This window comes from Ursus maritimus, unplaced genomic scaffold (assembly GCF_017311325.1).
Source record: "Ursus maritimus isolate PB19 unplaced genomic scaffold, ASM1731132v1 scaffold_18, whole genome shotgun sequence".
Taxonomy (NCBI): Eukaryota; Metazoa; Chordata; class Mammalia; order Carnivora; family Ursidae; genus Ursus; species Ursus maritimus.
The window spans coordinates 24,333,048-24,349,607 of NW_024424230.1; the positions used below are offsets into that span (position 1 = coordinate 24,333,048).

A 16,560-nucleotide genomic window follows, 5' to 3' on the forward strand; every position below is an offset into this window, starting at 1 on the left:
AGAAAAATTTAACAAGAAGAATGGCATTTACAGTTTTTGCAAATCTCTTTAACGAATTGCCTTAACAGAAGACTGATAGATTCTCATGTCTGCTTCTGTATTAAAATTGTTACACTATCAGCCGTGTTATGTAGCACCTGAAAAACTCAACTATATACTCATGAGAGAATGAGAGTGGAAAGTAATGTTTCGGAATTATCATGAAAATAGTTTTGGCCTTGAGAATTCTCCACAAGTGTCTCTGGGACGCCTACAGGGTCCCAGGATGACATTTTGTTGAGAACTGGTGCCTTAGAGAGTAAGTCAGAGGGACCCAGCACTTCACTGTTCTTTGTAAAGGTTCAACTGGCAAAACTCGTTATTTTGAATTTTTTAAACTATTATTTGTTTTACACGTAGGTTATCTCTTCTACTTGGTGATGGCCATCCTTAGTCATGAATACAGGGGAATGCTTACACGTTTACATTTTTTACCTCACAAACAATATTCACCTACTAGGTAGTGGGCATTTGCAGTATGCCAGCCTCTGAGTGGAGACTGCAGAACAGGTCAGGGTTGGGTTACTTGCAAAGGGGGTACTAGGTGACATGGGACTCTTGCCAGAGAGTTGAATCGAGTGAAAATCTATCATGGGGGCATTCATGTGCACTTGTATGAAGTTGGACACAGTATCCCTTTACTTTTTTTATTCTTCTGGTGTGTTTCCATACCCCCTTTCTCATTCCTCATCTTATTTGGACTTTTTTGGGGGGCAGATTTATCAGAAAAATGTCTATTTTAATGATTTTTTAAAGAAGAACTGAGATACAACCATATTATTTAGACTTAATTTTATCTTTCTGATTTCATGGATTATGACTGTAGTTTGTTGTTGCTTTTGGGTTTTGTTTCATAGTACTTATTGTCCTTCTCTTGAACTCTGTTATTTTCTATTATTACAGTGGAGAGGATGGACAGCTAAGTACTTACATGTGTGGTGGTTTGTTTTTTCCCCCTAAATGGTGCACGAGAGATTCATGTTGACTCTTTGCATATTTCCAAATGTTTATTTGTTTGTATACTTGTGTGGTAGTTTCTCTAGGTATAGAATTCTAGAGTCATAATTCATTCCTCAGAAATATATGGACATTGCTCTGTCATTACACAGATGTGTAGTGTTGAGGATGAGAAATCTAATGTTAGTTTGCTTGTCTGTCTTTTGGTGATAACATGTTTCCTTCTATCTGGGAGCCAATAAGATTTTATTATATACTGTAAATTCAGAAGTCTTACCAGAATAAATTTTACTTTTTTTCATTATTTCTCCTCAGAATGTTGAAAGTTTTTCTTCTACAAAACTTTCTCCTATTCCTAATTTTTCTGTTTTCCTTCTAGTCTGTACTTTCTGGAACTTTTATTAAGTAGACATTAGGTCTCTGCTTCTCTCTCATGCTTTGTCTTTTTGCCTATTTATTGCTATTGTCTGAGAGAACTTTTCAATTTAGTCTTTCAAATCACAAATCTGCACTGTCCAGTTTTTCTGTGTCTCTGATGTCCACATTACATATCTACTGTGGAACTGCACCAGCTTAAGCTAGAAAACAGTTCTTGCTTACTGCGACCTGGAGGTGAGCACCAGAGCTACTGCTCTCAGTAGCCAGAGCAGAATATGGTGCGGATCTTCTGGCTCTTGGCTTATTTGCATTCTTGGTTTTTCCTGAACACAAGTATGAAGGTTTTCTGTGGTTGTTGGGACAGCTGTACTTTTCAAGAGACTCCTCAGTTTTCCTATTTTCACTTTTTCCTATTTTTCTGTCTTGCCTTTGTGCCATCTGTCTTTCAAATATATCTCCTTTTTGTGTACTAATGATATTCTCCTGTTTTCCAGATCTCTTTTCTTTTCTATTTAAGAAGGAAGGAGGAAAGAGAAGTGAACACCTCAGCACTGTTTTGCTATCTTGAACTGAAAGTCTCAGAATTCACTTTTATACTGTTTAACTCACCTTCAGAGCAAAGCCATGGCTGATCAGAGATTGTAGACATGGCTAATCTTTTTTTTCCCTACNNNNCAGTCATATTTACTTAAACTTTTCTTCCCCATTACAGATATTAAAAAATATTACTTGGTATTCAGAACGGGTTTTAACTGAAATTTCACTGGGGAGTCTTCTGATACTGGTTGTAATAAGAACCATTCAGTACAACATGACGAGGACAAGAGTAAGTATTCCATAGCTATTTTTTTTTATCTTTATGCATATAGTACAATCAGCCCTGTAGTTTAAAGCCATCTCAATATTTAAAGTACTAACATTTTCATGAAATACGGTAAAAATATAACAGATGTGCATATAGTCACCGAAATACATGATCCTAAAGTAATGTGTCTGGTGTCTGTTTCTTAGTATTTAATAGATGGTGTGGATTAGAGATATCTTACATGAAACAAAATGGACAGTGGGGCATATTTAGTTAAAAGATGTCTGTCTTTGCTAGACCAGTAAAGCTGATTTGCCCTTTAAAAGCAGCAACAGCAAAGGGTATAAAGATAAGAGCACGAGGAAATATGAATTCAACATGGAAAAGTAGAAAGAATACTTTAAAGAGTAAAAGGAAAATTTTAGCTGGATTGTGTTTGCAGTATCTGGGAGCAAATTTCCATTCTGCTCTATAGAGAAGCAATATACAGAGTTCATAGCTCAGGGAAATGGTCAAATTGACTACACTGTTTTCAGTTATTTCCCTCAATGAGGCTAATGTGAATACATGTCCACAGTTTTTTATCTTTTGTCTGAAACTCTAGAAGTCATACATGTTTAAGAATGGAGAATTTTTTGATTTTAGAAAGGTGATTATGGTTCGTATGCTTCAGTCTATGTAACTGTGGGGCTCTGGAGCAGCACGCTGTAATTAAACAGTAATGTTTCTGCAGTGAAAGAGTTCAGTATCCACCAGGATAGGGATAATGAAGACCACAAATAGCACCATAATCTTTTGCATCAGATGTTGCTTCCACATGTGTGGTGAAAAAACGGAATTTTTGGTGCTTTATGGATTCTAGAATTAGAGAAAAGGGATTGTGGACCTGAACTTTCTAAAAATCAGTGACAATTGAGTTTAAATTTGCCTCTAGGTGACCTTGCTTCAGATGTAGAGAAGACTCGATGTCTGTTTTCACCCTTCTGTTTCCTTATAGGACAAGTACCTTCACACCAACTGTCTGGCTGCGTTAGCAAACATGTCGGCACAGTTCCGCTCTCTCCATCAGTATGCTGCCCAGAGGATCATCAGGTAAATAGGAGCTTTAAGAGAAATGCCACATTTTGCCTTTAGCTGCCCCAGTGGAACGGGTACTGTGGTGGTCCCTTTATCGTGTTATGCCCAAGGAATATCAGATTTTCCTGCTTAATATTTATCACCTTCTTGTTTAGTTGAAAATACCTTCTCGTGCTTTGTTTTCTAAAAACCCAGCTTCTTGATCAGAGTTAATTGGATTTACTTTTCCGTCTTTTCATAAAATCTAATTTTAGGCTTTGTGTTAGCATCTTACTTAGGAGCAAGTGTATTTCTTAGTAATGCAAACTAAATCTTCACATATCGGCAGAGCATTTGGCAGAGCGTCACATTACACTTGTAACAGAGGGTAGCTGTGTTTGTTTTAGAGAATTCTTTTAATCGCAGTTTACTGTTATATTGCTTTCCTGTTACTGTCGTAACAAATTACTACAAATTGGTGTCTTAAAACAACCCAAATTTATTATACAGTCTGTAGATTAGAAGTTCAACACAGGCTACCATCCAGTTGCCATAGGGCTGCATTCCTTTCTGGAGGCTCTAGAGGAGAACCTTTTCTTTGCCTTTTCCAGCTGCTAGAAGCTGCAGCCTTCCTTGGCTCGTGGCCCCTTCCTCCACTGTCAGAGCCAGCAGCAGTAAGCCGTTGAGTCCTCACATCTCATCACTCTGACCTCCTCATCTGGTTCCCTCTTCCACTTTGAGGATCCTTGTGATTGCCTTGGCTGTCTCTGGGTAACCCAGGCTCATCTCCCCATCTCAAGGTCTGTGGCTGAATCACAGCCACAGAGTCCCTTTTGCCATGTAGGGCAACACATCCACAGGTTGGGGCGTTGGGAGGTGGATATTTTGGGGGTAACCATTATTCTGCCTGTCACAACATCACCAGGAACTCCTTCCTGTCCTTTCTCCACCCTTTGCCAAAGATATACTCTTTAAGGTTAGGAAACCTAATTAACAAATGATGAATGACTGTCATTTGTAGGGGTTTTTTAAAAACCTGTATGGGTACTCTTTGGTCTTTAGGTAGATTGTCATAGTGGCTCTCCAGTAGAACATTTGTTTCGTAAGTCACTGAAGTCAGATTGTTTCTTTCGGGTCTTGCTTTTGGGGCAATGCAGTTCTGATGATTAGGTCTTCTGTTGCAGTCATTGGTGGTGATCGCAAGTCCACGTCACTTTTAAACTCAGATCTCACTTTCCATCCATTGGTTAGAGATGCTTATTGACCTGGCCTCATCTTTAGCAGTAGCTCAGCATTAACTTATGTTCTTGGTCTCTACATTTATCCTCAGAATTTAGCAGAGGATATTTCCAATGACTCACTGTTTAATTTAGGTCTGGTCTTAATACTATATTGGATTACTTTATGGGTTTGTACTCGAGTGATTGTCTATTTGAGTAACTTCGTACTAACAGTAATGTGATGACTTAAAGCCCACATAGCATCTCCTCATACCTCAGATTCTTCCAGGTGTTCTGAAGAGTCGTTAGTTTCTGAATATTAATTTTTGTTACTATGCTGTAGTTCAGAGATTTAACGAGAGAAATGAATGACGCTGTGCTGTTTTGCCATCTATTTTTGTGTGTATGTGGAGCTTCATAATGGTTTGGTGAAGGTTTCAGTTCAGGATTCATTTTCCTCAACGGATACACCAACATTTGGCCTGGTCACTGTGAAACTGGCAAATTAACTGGTTTACAATTTATGTTCTGATCACTTGTGTTAAGCAAGATTAAATAAAAATTTTCTCAGTATAAGAGTTGAAAAGCAGGGGCGCCTGGGTGGTGCAGTCGTTAAACGACTGGCTCAGGGCGTGATCCCGGCGTTCTGGGATCGAGCCCCACGTCAGGCTCCTCCACTACGAGCCTGCTTCTTCCTCTCCCACTCTCCCTGCTTGTGTTCCCTCTCTCGCTGCCTGTCTCTGTCAAATAAATAAAATAAAATCTTTAAAAAAAAAATCTTAAAAAAAAAAGAGTTGAAAAGCAAAACACTGTGCCCAATTTTCTATCTATGATGAGTAAAGCAGAAAACCAGTTGTATTTGGAGAAATAAGAAACAGAATTTAGATTTGTGGTTTAGGGATATTTAGATCAAGTTTATCATCAATAAGGAATACTGCTCTACTTAATGTTAATGGAGTTTTATTTAGCATTGTATCCATTGAGGAACAGTGTTACACACTGCAAGGTATATTCCAAATTATTTGCAAAAATTCCTGCCCTCTGGTAGCTTCTACTTCAGTAGCTGAGCTAAGACAAGGACATTCATGTATACAGAGGAATGCGGTAAGTATTAGAATGAGAGAAGAACTCCTTGGGTGAGGGTGAGTGGGTTGGTTCAGAGAATGGGGAGAGCACATCTTCCTGAGAAATCAGGTAAAGTGAGTAGAGAGAGATGACTCTCAAGATTGGCCTAATGAGGAAAAGCACCAACCACCACAAAACAGAACAGGAGGGAGTGTGATAAAGGGCATTATATTTAGAAAATAACCAGTCCCATTCAACGGGCATGTTGTGGACCTGCATAGGGATTAGAGGAGAAAAGCCTGGAAGAACCAACTGGGGCCTCCTTATGGAAGGTGCTTAACTATTAGTTGCACAGTTTAAAATAATGGAAGGAGTTGAGAGAAAAGAAGGTCTGATCTTCAGTAACAAAAAACAAACTGTGTATGAATGAGCTGTAAATAAATGGATTTTAAAAGAAAGAATGGAATGTAAGTTTCTGGCATCATCAGTTTCAGCAGATGACGTTAGTATGCTTCGTTTGTCTCATGGAGGGCCGGGCAGTTCTGACAAGCTTCCAAGTGCTGCCAGTGCTCCTGGTTCAGGGGCCACATCTGAGTAGCCCGTGTGGACCGGGACATCTTCACCATCCAGGAGAGGAGAGAGCGCCTGTTAGAAATGCGAGTGTCAGCCCAGCTTTAGACCTGCTGAAGCAGAGTCTTCATCTTAACAAGATCCCCAGATGATTTGTATGCACACTTAAGTTTGGAAAACACTTTGAGCTCGGACCTGGAAATCAGGATTTATCCCTGCAGAAAACACTTGCTTTGAACAAGAAATGGGGGCCAACTATTTTTTTTAATCTTGAGGAAACTCGTTTTCTACTAAATGTTTGTATTTAGGGTAGAGGATTGTAAAGTATGATAAGGAATGCCTAACAAAAACTGTTTAGATACACAGATTTACTATAGCGGTACAACTCAAGACTCACCAGGTGCTCCAGTAACTCCTTCAAGTGAGAAGTAATCAGTTCCACATACACATTTTCTAAATCCTGCTTTAGGAAAAGACCACACAGTTCTGTATCCGTCAGTTGTAAAACCTAAAAGAGCCAATATTTCCTGTGATCTTCAACAAAATGCAAAATAGAGTAACATGTTACATTGCTGTGAAGTAGGGTGTGAATAAAGCTTCTGAAAGCCGCCTTAGCTGGACATAAATGTAAGGAATGATTTCATATGGTGTCTGTGCTATTGTTTCATATTCAGTGACTGTGTATCTTCTATAAACTCTTGGTATTCTAGAAAAATCTTGTAAGCATATAGGATTTGAGTTTTGTTCAACTATAAAGCCTCTTGAATATTCTGTTAAGTATGGATATTTGATATCATTATTTGGGATTATACTTAAGGTAATTAAAAACATTTATAAAGAGTAGATTATATGTAAGGGATTGTCTGGGGTTACAAAGACATCATTACTTACTTCCTGCCCTTAAGACTTTGCCTGCTGCCCCTCCTGTCTCTCAGCCTGGCTCCTTTGCCTTTACCCCTGGCTTAATACATAACTTTCTTTCAGTATTTCATGCTACATTGGTTTTTTTCTTCTCTCTTTGCTCATTTTCCCTAGGAGTTCACATATATGCCTACGACTACACCTACTGTGTGCTCATGTACAGAAAAGCATCCAAATCTACACTCACAGTCCTGAGCTCTCCCTTTTTCCTGAGGCAGGCAGTACAGTTTGGTGCTTAAGAGCACAAACTCTGAGTTGGGGATCTCAGCCTCAAAACTTACCACCTGTGGAACCTTGGAGAAGTTACTTAACTTCTCTATGCAGCAGCTTCCCTGTGGTAAGATGGGGGGACAGTAGTTGTTCTCTCAGTGGATGTGGTGAGGGTTAAGTGAGTTAATATTTGTAAAGCTCCTGGCCCGTCATGTGTGCTCTGTGTAAGTGTTGACTGGCTGAACACTAACTCTCCTAACCTCACTACCTGGATATCCCACACTTAACCTCAAACTGTTATTAAGTTTAAAACAACTCATTTTCAAACCTGCTCTTCCTTTTAAATTCCCTGTCCTAGGTAATAGTGTAATAGCCCTCAGCCCAGCCACCTCAATTACCAAACCAGAACCCTACAAGTAATTCGCCATCGTCTCTCCCTTTCCTTTAAATGCTGTATGCAGTTACGCCCTGGAAAAGTTCTAACACTGCCATTGAAACTCGCCTTCATTCATGCCCCGTGTTCTGTCTCCCGTACTCCCGCCTTGGTTGGCATGTCCACCGTTTTCACCCGTGCTGCATCGTCAGCCTGCCTGATCCGTTGCCTCCTTACTTGTCCTGCCACGGTAGGCTTCGGCACTGTGCTTCCACTTGAAAAGCATATCTAATATTACTCTCTATGCTTAAAATCAGTCCGTGGCTTCCCTTTGCCAGAGGTTACAGTTCAACCTCCGTAGAGCAGCGGCTCTCAACCGTGGGGGCGTTTGTCCCTAGCAGACATCTGGCCATGTGTGGAATAAAGTTTTGTTTTTTTCATTGTTTGGTTGGGGTTTTTTGGGGCTTGCTGCAACTGGGGAGGAGGTTGCTACTGACATCTAGTGGGTAGAGGCCAGGGACATCCTATAATATACAGGACGACAAAGAATTACCTGCCCAGAATGTCAGTAGTGCCAAGGCTGAGGAACCCTGCCTTATAGTAAATAATCGGGGTCCTGCCATTTGCGGTGAGTCTTCCATGACTACTTGTAATGTATTGGCAGGTACCTGCTGTTCTGACCTCACTGAATCTTTGCAGTTCCCGCCTCTTTCACAGCTACATTTCTTTGTCAGAATAAAATGCAGTCTGGACCTGAAAAAAAAAGTTGAGGCAGTTCCTCGTATCCCCTCTTCCTTCTTTAGAGCTTTTCCCACCAGCTTCCTGCCCCTCTGTTACATTTTGCCTTAAACCTATAATTGCTAACCTCCCACCATGCCGTACGCTCCCCCCTCTCCCTCCATGGCTCCTGGGCCTTTTCACTTTAGACGTAGCTGCTGTTAACACAGATGCTTCGTGTTTCCCTATTCACATTACAAAGAGGAAGAACCCAACTGGCCCTATTTATCGCTTCATAGAAGTCCGGGTCACAGTCACTTTCTGGGCCAAGAGCAGGGGCAAGGAGCCAGGAAAGGAGAAAGTTACCTGTTGGAAAATGTGGCTTCTTCCAGAGGGTGGGTGTAGGAGAGAGAGAGAACTTGAATGTCTTGACCCGACCAGTATAGGTACTTGTGATACATGGGCCTAGCCTGAAATTGCAAGTCTTGTTGCCTAAGCAGAGTGGTAATTAACTGGAAAGAAAAGATTTGTGCTATACTTTTTGCATTCCTTTACCAAGGTCAGCTATCAATAAGCACACTATAGACTTTTAATAAGTACTTAGCGACTGATTCTTAGAAGCTGGGCTGGCATTTGAGACTTTAAGCTTAGTTCTGGCAGCCATCATGCTGAGACTTTGGGTAAGTCAGTTGATCTCAGAGCTAGGGAAGTTGATGTCTGTGCACAGCATTGAAAGTGTTCTGGTCTTTCAAACATCTTGACAGTAAAATAATACAAAACATAGGTTAGATTTTTAATGATGACTTCTTAATAGCAATACAGAGGGAGGATTTATTTGTTGTTTTTTTTTTTTTTTGGTAAAATCTAATCATGTAATTTGAGAATTTAAAAATTCTTCAATCCATGATTTATGCTTTTACCTTTACCATTTACAGCCACCAGTAATGAACGTAGACTCTTGCAAATTCTCCTCCTCCTCCTCTCTAACCAACCCCAAGCTGTCAGTTTATGTAAGCTTCCTTGTTCTTTCTGCTCTGCATATGTAACAATAGGCATTGTCGTCACCCAGCGTTCTTCTGAAGACTGCAAAAACCAGGTTGGTTATTTAACTCTGAGTGGTTAGCTCTTCTATTTTGGACAAATAAAGGTCTTTCAGAATGGCTCAGGGAGTCAAAGAAAAATAGACAATTTGCTTTTAATAATACTTTCTGGTATTACCTTACCATGTCAGGCTTCCTCACTACTTCCCCACTGAATTAAGTTTTTAGGGATTGACTTTTTTTTCTGAACCAAACAGTACATTGAACTGAAAATGTACAGGAGAATATTAAGAAGCAAATGGTCTATTTGTTGTTGGGATGTATTTATATTATACAACATAAAATGCTCAAACATATAATACAGTAGCCTAGCTGGTTATTTCTCTTGGTTATGATATTTCAGGAGTACTGTCTTACTTTTAAAATAAGGTCCATTTAATGATAAATTCATACCTATCACCTTCAGTATCTCGCCACTTGTTTCTTTTTTGTTATATTTAAGACAAGTGAAGGACTGGAGGCTTCTATAGTTTCGGGTGTTGGTGCTACACAACTGGTTAATGTTCCAGAATAAAAGCCCGTGTTCCTTCCACGGCACTGGCAGAGCAAGATCCACGAAGCATTGTCTCTGAGGGTAATTCACCTGCCATGGAATCACGTATCCAAGCTGCCGGGGGCTTTCTTAAACAGATGGTTCTCTGCCATCTAAGGTGACCAAGCCCTGTTGATCATTCCATTTGTCACTTTCACCCCTCATTTCAACTTCCTTCCAATAATACAGCTAAATACGTAGACTTCCAGTTGCAAAGACTGTGGAAAGTCTTTTTTTTTCTTTTTCCTTTCCTTCTTAAATTTGCTAGTTGAGAAAGGTGTGGATGTGTTGAGGTCTTGCAGAACATGGTGTGTGGATATTACCCTGGGAGGTGAACGGGGAAAAGAGGACAAGAACTGTGTATCTTTCCTTCTGTACCTCTAATATTTTTCTTCCACCTAATCCTTGACAGAATATATTTTTAATTCAGTAAGTAACTTATCAAGCTTTTGCTGTGTGCTTGCCACTGCTAAAGTTCTCTTTGACATATTTTACATTTTAATTTCAGACTAACGCCATTCATTGTATCTAGAAATTGTTGGTTATACTCATATTGGTCTTATTTTTCAAATCTTTAATTCAGTTTGTATCTTTACCATTATCTGATGTCATTGTAGTCAGGAAATTATTTCTTTTAGGGAAGGAATTTTATGATATTAAGGGTTATAACAGTTCATTTCTGTTCTGAAATCCTGGTGAGTTCTGTTTTTCATCTCTAAAATGTATGCTTCATGTGAGTGCTGTGAGAGTTATCAGAGGCTTTCAAAGTCTTCAACAGCTCTCTTTTTTCTATTACAGTATTATGACATTTTTGAAATAATTTTAACCTAAAAATAAATCTGGATAACATCTCTACAAAAAAGATTTCTTGCTCTCTGTTAATATTTCTGGATTCTGAATCCTTGCCCAAAGAATCATCACATTGCCTTTATTTCCCAAATATTTCATTAAATGAAAACTTCACTAAATATAGAGAGTTCTTAAGAATATGTTTTATTTTAGATTGGTAGGAGGTCTGAGCAATAGTTTTACAGTGTAAGTACTTCTATTAAACTTACATGATTTATTTTAAAAGATAAAATTAACTAGTTTTTGCCTAATGCCTAGGCAATAAAGAACTTCCAGCTTCTCCATTGCTTTGGACTTTGCCGATCCTTGTTTGCTCTTGGCGTAACAGTAGCCAAGAAAGGAAGGAAAAATGTTTTGCCTTGAAAATCTGGCTTCCTGCACTTCCTACAGTTAGTGGTACTTTGAAGGTAACTAAACTAAAATCTGACATGGTTTGCTTTTTAGTTTAGCCTTTTCTTAAGAAGTTACATTGAGAGCACTTAGCTCCCAGTTGAAAAATCTATGTTTCCAATAGAAAATTTCTAACTATTCAGAGATTGCTAGTATTTTACAATAAGAGTGTCTCAGTAGACTTGATGGACTTGTGAAAACTTTATAATTGGTTTAATTTCAGTTTAGACTGCTGGCACATTCAAAATATCAACTTTTAAAGTAGCATGTCATACATTTATCTGAATTTTTACTGGAAGTACAGACTTTTATGAACAGAATTTTCACATGGGAAATTAAACATTGAAATAACTTTCATAGAGCTTTATAGACTGTCGTAGTCATATTGTAGAGGTAATGGGGAGGGTTCATACTTTGTCTTTTAGCCATGAATTATTAAGCCCCTATTCCTATCTGCTATAAAGGATCTGAGATTTTTACCCAACTTACAAGCTAACAAATTAGATTCCGCAGTTTCAGGGGTCCTGGTAGAGATGCAGTATTCTTGGGTCAGAGGCAAAGAACAGTGTATTAGCCACAGCAGTGGGAGGAGCCAGAGTATCATTTTCTTGTGTGGTTCCCCATACCTATAGAGCAATGTGACAAAGGTCAGATGACATCTGTACATGCAGTGGGTTGCATTACAGAAGAGGGACCCAGGGCTTAGGAAACCCCGATCTTTTATTATAGGCTTCAAGTAAACCTGCCCAACCTTTGCATGGAGACATCTTTAATGTATTTGATAGCAAACAAACTGCCCTCTACTCTAGAAGGAGACACTCTCTCCACCTTCCACATGTGTTCACTCTACAGACATCCATGAAAAGATAGTCCAGAGCACAAGGCCATCAATGCCTCTGCTTTCAAGATGTATAGAAACTCGAGAGGCCCATGGGAAATTATGTCCCTACAGTCTTTACCTAGTTAAGCCTTTCTGTTGCCAGTGGAAGAACCTGTCGCCATGTCATTGAGGTAGCTAGTTGATACTACTTTAGGTTTCACATGTCACTTGCTAATGCATTGGATTTATGTATCTTAGAAGTAGTAAAGGATTGAATGGCCTCACCAGTCTCCGCTTTGTCATGTGTCATACTGAATCTCCTGCTCAGGTGTCTGTCATTAGCACAGCCCTTAAAGCCTCGTTTCTGAGTAGTTTGGACAGAAGCAGAATATCTTGGTTTTAAACACAAATCACAAAATTTTAGGTTTGGGAGGATCTTTAAAGAGAACATCCAAGATAAGTTTGCACATTTTATACACAGAAGTATTGAAACATAGATTTATTATGTGACTAGTCCAAGTGAGCGCTGTGGCAGAAGGAGGCGCAGACAGCGCGTCTCCCAGCTCCTTGCCTAGTGTTCTTCCCAGAACAAAAGAGAGAAAAAAGGCATGCGTTTATGCTCGTGTGTTCTCTCTTTCTCTCTCCTTTTTTTTTTTTTAAACATAACTGTGATACCCGATATGTTATAAAATGCTAAGGGCAGATAAGAGAAATAAAGTGACTTAGAAAGCATTTTCCTTCTGATGAATTGCACATGCCTCTCGGACTCTTTGTAAATAGCACCTTTTCCAAGACAAATAACGGTTGTGTTACTAGGAGAAATAGGAGTAAACAGAAGTTTCAGAGATTGAGAATGACTCGCCTGTCCAGTGGAAGGGCAGGCAGAATCGGATAGAGCAGGGACGGGGCCACGCAAGGGAGGAGAGATTGCCTCGTGGGAGGGAGGAAAAGAGAAGTGAGAAGAGGTAGCTGCTGGGAAGGTAGGGAAGTACTTCCTGTCGCAGACATTAACGAATGCTCTGAGCAGTCACAGTGGTTCGTTTGTTTAAAACGCCTCAGTTTCCTCTTCTACAAGTGGTCATATCCTCCCAGACCTGTCGGGAGGAATAAGTGAGTTATTGAATGTGAAGTACTTTATGAATAGCAATCACCTAGTGCTTAATCTTCCGGTTAAAACACAGGAAAGCAGCAGGTCTTGTTCCTGGTGCCTCAGTAGGTATTTGAATGATGAGATTCTGACGCTTTAATTGCATTGAAATAGTTAAAATCTACCGGCGATAGCTGTGGTAGAAACAGCATGGCATATGGCCTACCACTTTGGGGTTCTGGTACAGTTGGTTTCTGCTGTACGCTACATACTGGGCCCTATACAATGTTGTTTGTGTTATCTGGTGATGTGGGTGTTGCTATTTCCATTTTATAGAGAAGAAATTAAATCTCAGAGCAGGAATTTATCTAAGATCACCTTGCTGGACAGTGACAATGTTGGGATTTAAACCTTCATCCCTCCTCCATCTACAATACTGTACTAGCTTCCACTGCCAAGTCTTCTTATAAAGGAAGTTTTAAAGTAAAAGCATGTGAATAATCTGTGTACAAAACATTTATTATTACATCCTGCCTTGGGCAAGTTGCTTTCAACCTTTCTAAGCATGTGATCCCCTTGATTTTAAGAAACCATTGCCGATCTTTCAGTAGCTGCTGATAAGATTTGAAGGTGAATTGTAGGGTCTCAGACACCTCATGTCATCTCACAGGCTTTGTCACTTGGGGTTACATGAGAGAGTCTCCGTGTAGAGAATGAGATGAGTGACGGTTTTCCCCAAAGATGGCGCATAGCCAAAACCTTTCTAACCACATAGGAGAAGAGTTAATGGATGATGAAATTATACTTTCTTAGGAACCCTGTTTGAAAAAGAGCTGAGGGCTTTCTGGGTTTGAGGACCACAAATTAAGACAAACATCTGTAGGAACCTGATATGACATGGCTATTCGTGCTGTTTTTCCATCTAAAATGTGCCTATTTTCTTACCTTTATTTGTCAAACATGAAGATCATATTGAAGCATAAGAACATTGTACATTATTTGCTTAACATAATAATGGTGCCTTATTACATCATTCCAAATTTCTCACTTAGAATCACACAGTCACCGAGATTCTAAATATATCCTGGTTCTTCACGGAATATTTTATAACACGATTGTGATTGTTTTAAAATACGGATAGGTATTTGGGGATCATTTAATCATTTATCACATATTTTCTGTATGTCTGCCATGTGTCAGATATTGCCAGCCTTTGGCCACTCATGTGAGTCACCACACTCTCCTGCCTGGTGTGATGGAGCTGAAATTGGAATCCAGGTGTGACCTTAGCCCAGAAGTGTTCGTTCTTCTCTTTATGGCAGACCTAGCATTGACAAGTACTGGAAAGGAGAAACAGGTGTCAACCACATTAAACTCAGATTCTCTGTTAGCAAAGAGTCAAATATCACTGTGTCCGTAGTCGTCTTTCTTGGCTCATACCAATGCAGAGGTTTTCAAGGTGTGGTCCATAGACCACACAGGCTCCCTGGGGGGGGGGGTCTAAGCGATTTCTATAATAAGGTGTCCTTTGGCATTTCCACTGTGCTGACATTTTGAACCAGTATCGTAAGAGCAAAGTTGGAGAAAAACAGAAGTCAGGGCAGTGGCGCTGAATTACACTAGTACTCACTGTATTTTCTACAGCCGCACACTTGCAGTGAAAGGGGGGAAAGCCACTTTTACTTAATGTCCTTGGTGACATAGTAAAAATGATTAGCTGTGATACATCTTGACCTTTGGATACATGTCTTTGAGATATTTCATGTGCTAACACCCGTTCACATAAAGCACTTCTGCCACATATTGAGCTGCTGTGGTTGTCTTGAGGAAAGTGTGTGTTATGACTGTGTTGTGAACTAAACTAGCCACTTTGGGGACGAGGTACCGTTTTTATGTTAAAGAATGAGTGACAGTCTGTGGCTAGTTAGACTTGGCAGACATTTTTGTAAAAATGAATAAAATGAGCCTGTCACTTCAGAGGAAACAACCACGAATGTTGGTTGCCAACAATAAATGGAACTTACAAGCAAAAATTAGAATTTTAAAAAACTCATATTGGCACCATGGGTTTGACAGCTTCCCAATAATTAAAGACTTTTGTGATGAGAGCGAAGATGATGATAAGTGTGGGAATTTGGGCTGTTGTGTGATGAAATGTATCAGCATTTTTGTAAGACCTGTATAACTCTGAAAACCGATATTTTTCAAATGACCAAAGCATGATACAAAATTAAGCATGGGTGAAAAGATTCATTGAACATACAAAATAGACCAGTGGGTCTTAATGCAAAAGACTCAAAAAATCTTGTTACTGTTTCTGATTCCATATTTTAACTAATGTTTAAGAAACTACCACTTGATTTTTATTATAGTATCTAAGCAGAATATCTACAATTTTCTGGAAAAGACATTAAAATTGTCCTTCCGGGACACCTAGGTGGCTCAGTCGGTTAAGCATCTGCCTTCGGCTCAGGTCATGATCTCAGGGTCCTGGGATCGAGCCCCGAGTCAGGCTCCCTGCTCAGCAGGGAGTCTGTCTCTCCCTCTCCCTCCGCCCCTCCGCCGGTCATGCTCATTCTCTCTCTCTCTCAAATAAATAAATAAAATCTAAAAAAAGAAAAAGAAAAAAAAAAGTCCTCCCTTTGCTGAGTACATGTATTCTAAGACTACATTTTCTTAATATGCTTCAACTGAACCAAGATTGATGTAAGAAGCAGGAATGAGGATCTGTTTTCTGTTAAGCCAGACAGTAAAAAGATTTTGCAGAAATAGAAAATAATGTTACTCTTCAGACATTTTGTTTTGTTTTCAAAAGGAGTTATTTTTTATTAAATGTTATTTATGTTAACATGTAATATGTTATTAAAGTGAATTAAGCATTTTTTGTATTTCTCATTTTTTATTTTGACTGTAGTTAATGCTTATAGGTATCACCTTGACACAAAGTTTTTTGGGTCCTCGAGAATTTTTTACGAGTCTGAAAGGGCTCTGAGATTAAGAACCATTGCTCTAATACCCTTTCAGAGGCTAGGGTAGAGACAGTGAATATGAATGTGTCTGTGTTACAGAGTTCATTGTCTATACTTTTAAATATCTACTATTTCTGAATTAATTATACCCTTACTTCCTTCCACCACTATAATCAATAGTTAGCTATGTTTGTATTATTCATGCTTCCATTTAAAAAATATTTATTGAGAACATAGTTATCAAGGGGTTGGAAGGGAAAGGGGATACACAGAATATATAAATCATGTTTATGCCCCGTAAGAGGGCCTGCTCTCTTTCTTTAGAAGTCAGAAGCTGGGAATGTTACTGTACTAAATTGTCTGATAAGTTTGTTACTCGTCTTGCCTGGACGTGGCTATGAAATATGTTCTGGTTGTTTATGGCTGCGTAACAAACCCACCCCAAAATTTAGTCGCTTAAAGCAACGATTTATAATTGTGTCTCACAGTGCTGTGGATTGAT

At 39.3% G+C, this 16,560-nt stretch overlaps 1 protein-coding gene across 1 annotated transcript in view; it reads left to right on the plus strand.

Moving 5' to 3' along the window:
* The window catches only part of DYM (dymeclin), a 322,063-nt gene that overhangs the window by 141,185 nt on the left and 164,318 nt on the right, over positions 1–16,560 (plus strand). Inside the window, exons 12-13 of the mRNA XM_040632527.1 lie at positions 2,087–2,200; positions 3,177–3,271. Coding sequence (XP_040488461.1) covers positions 2,087–2,200; positions 3,177–3,271 — 209 coding nt within the window. The remainder of the gene's footprint in view (positions 1–2,086; positions 2,201–3,176; positions 3,272–16,560) is intronic.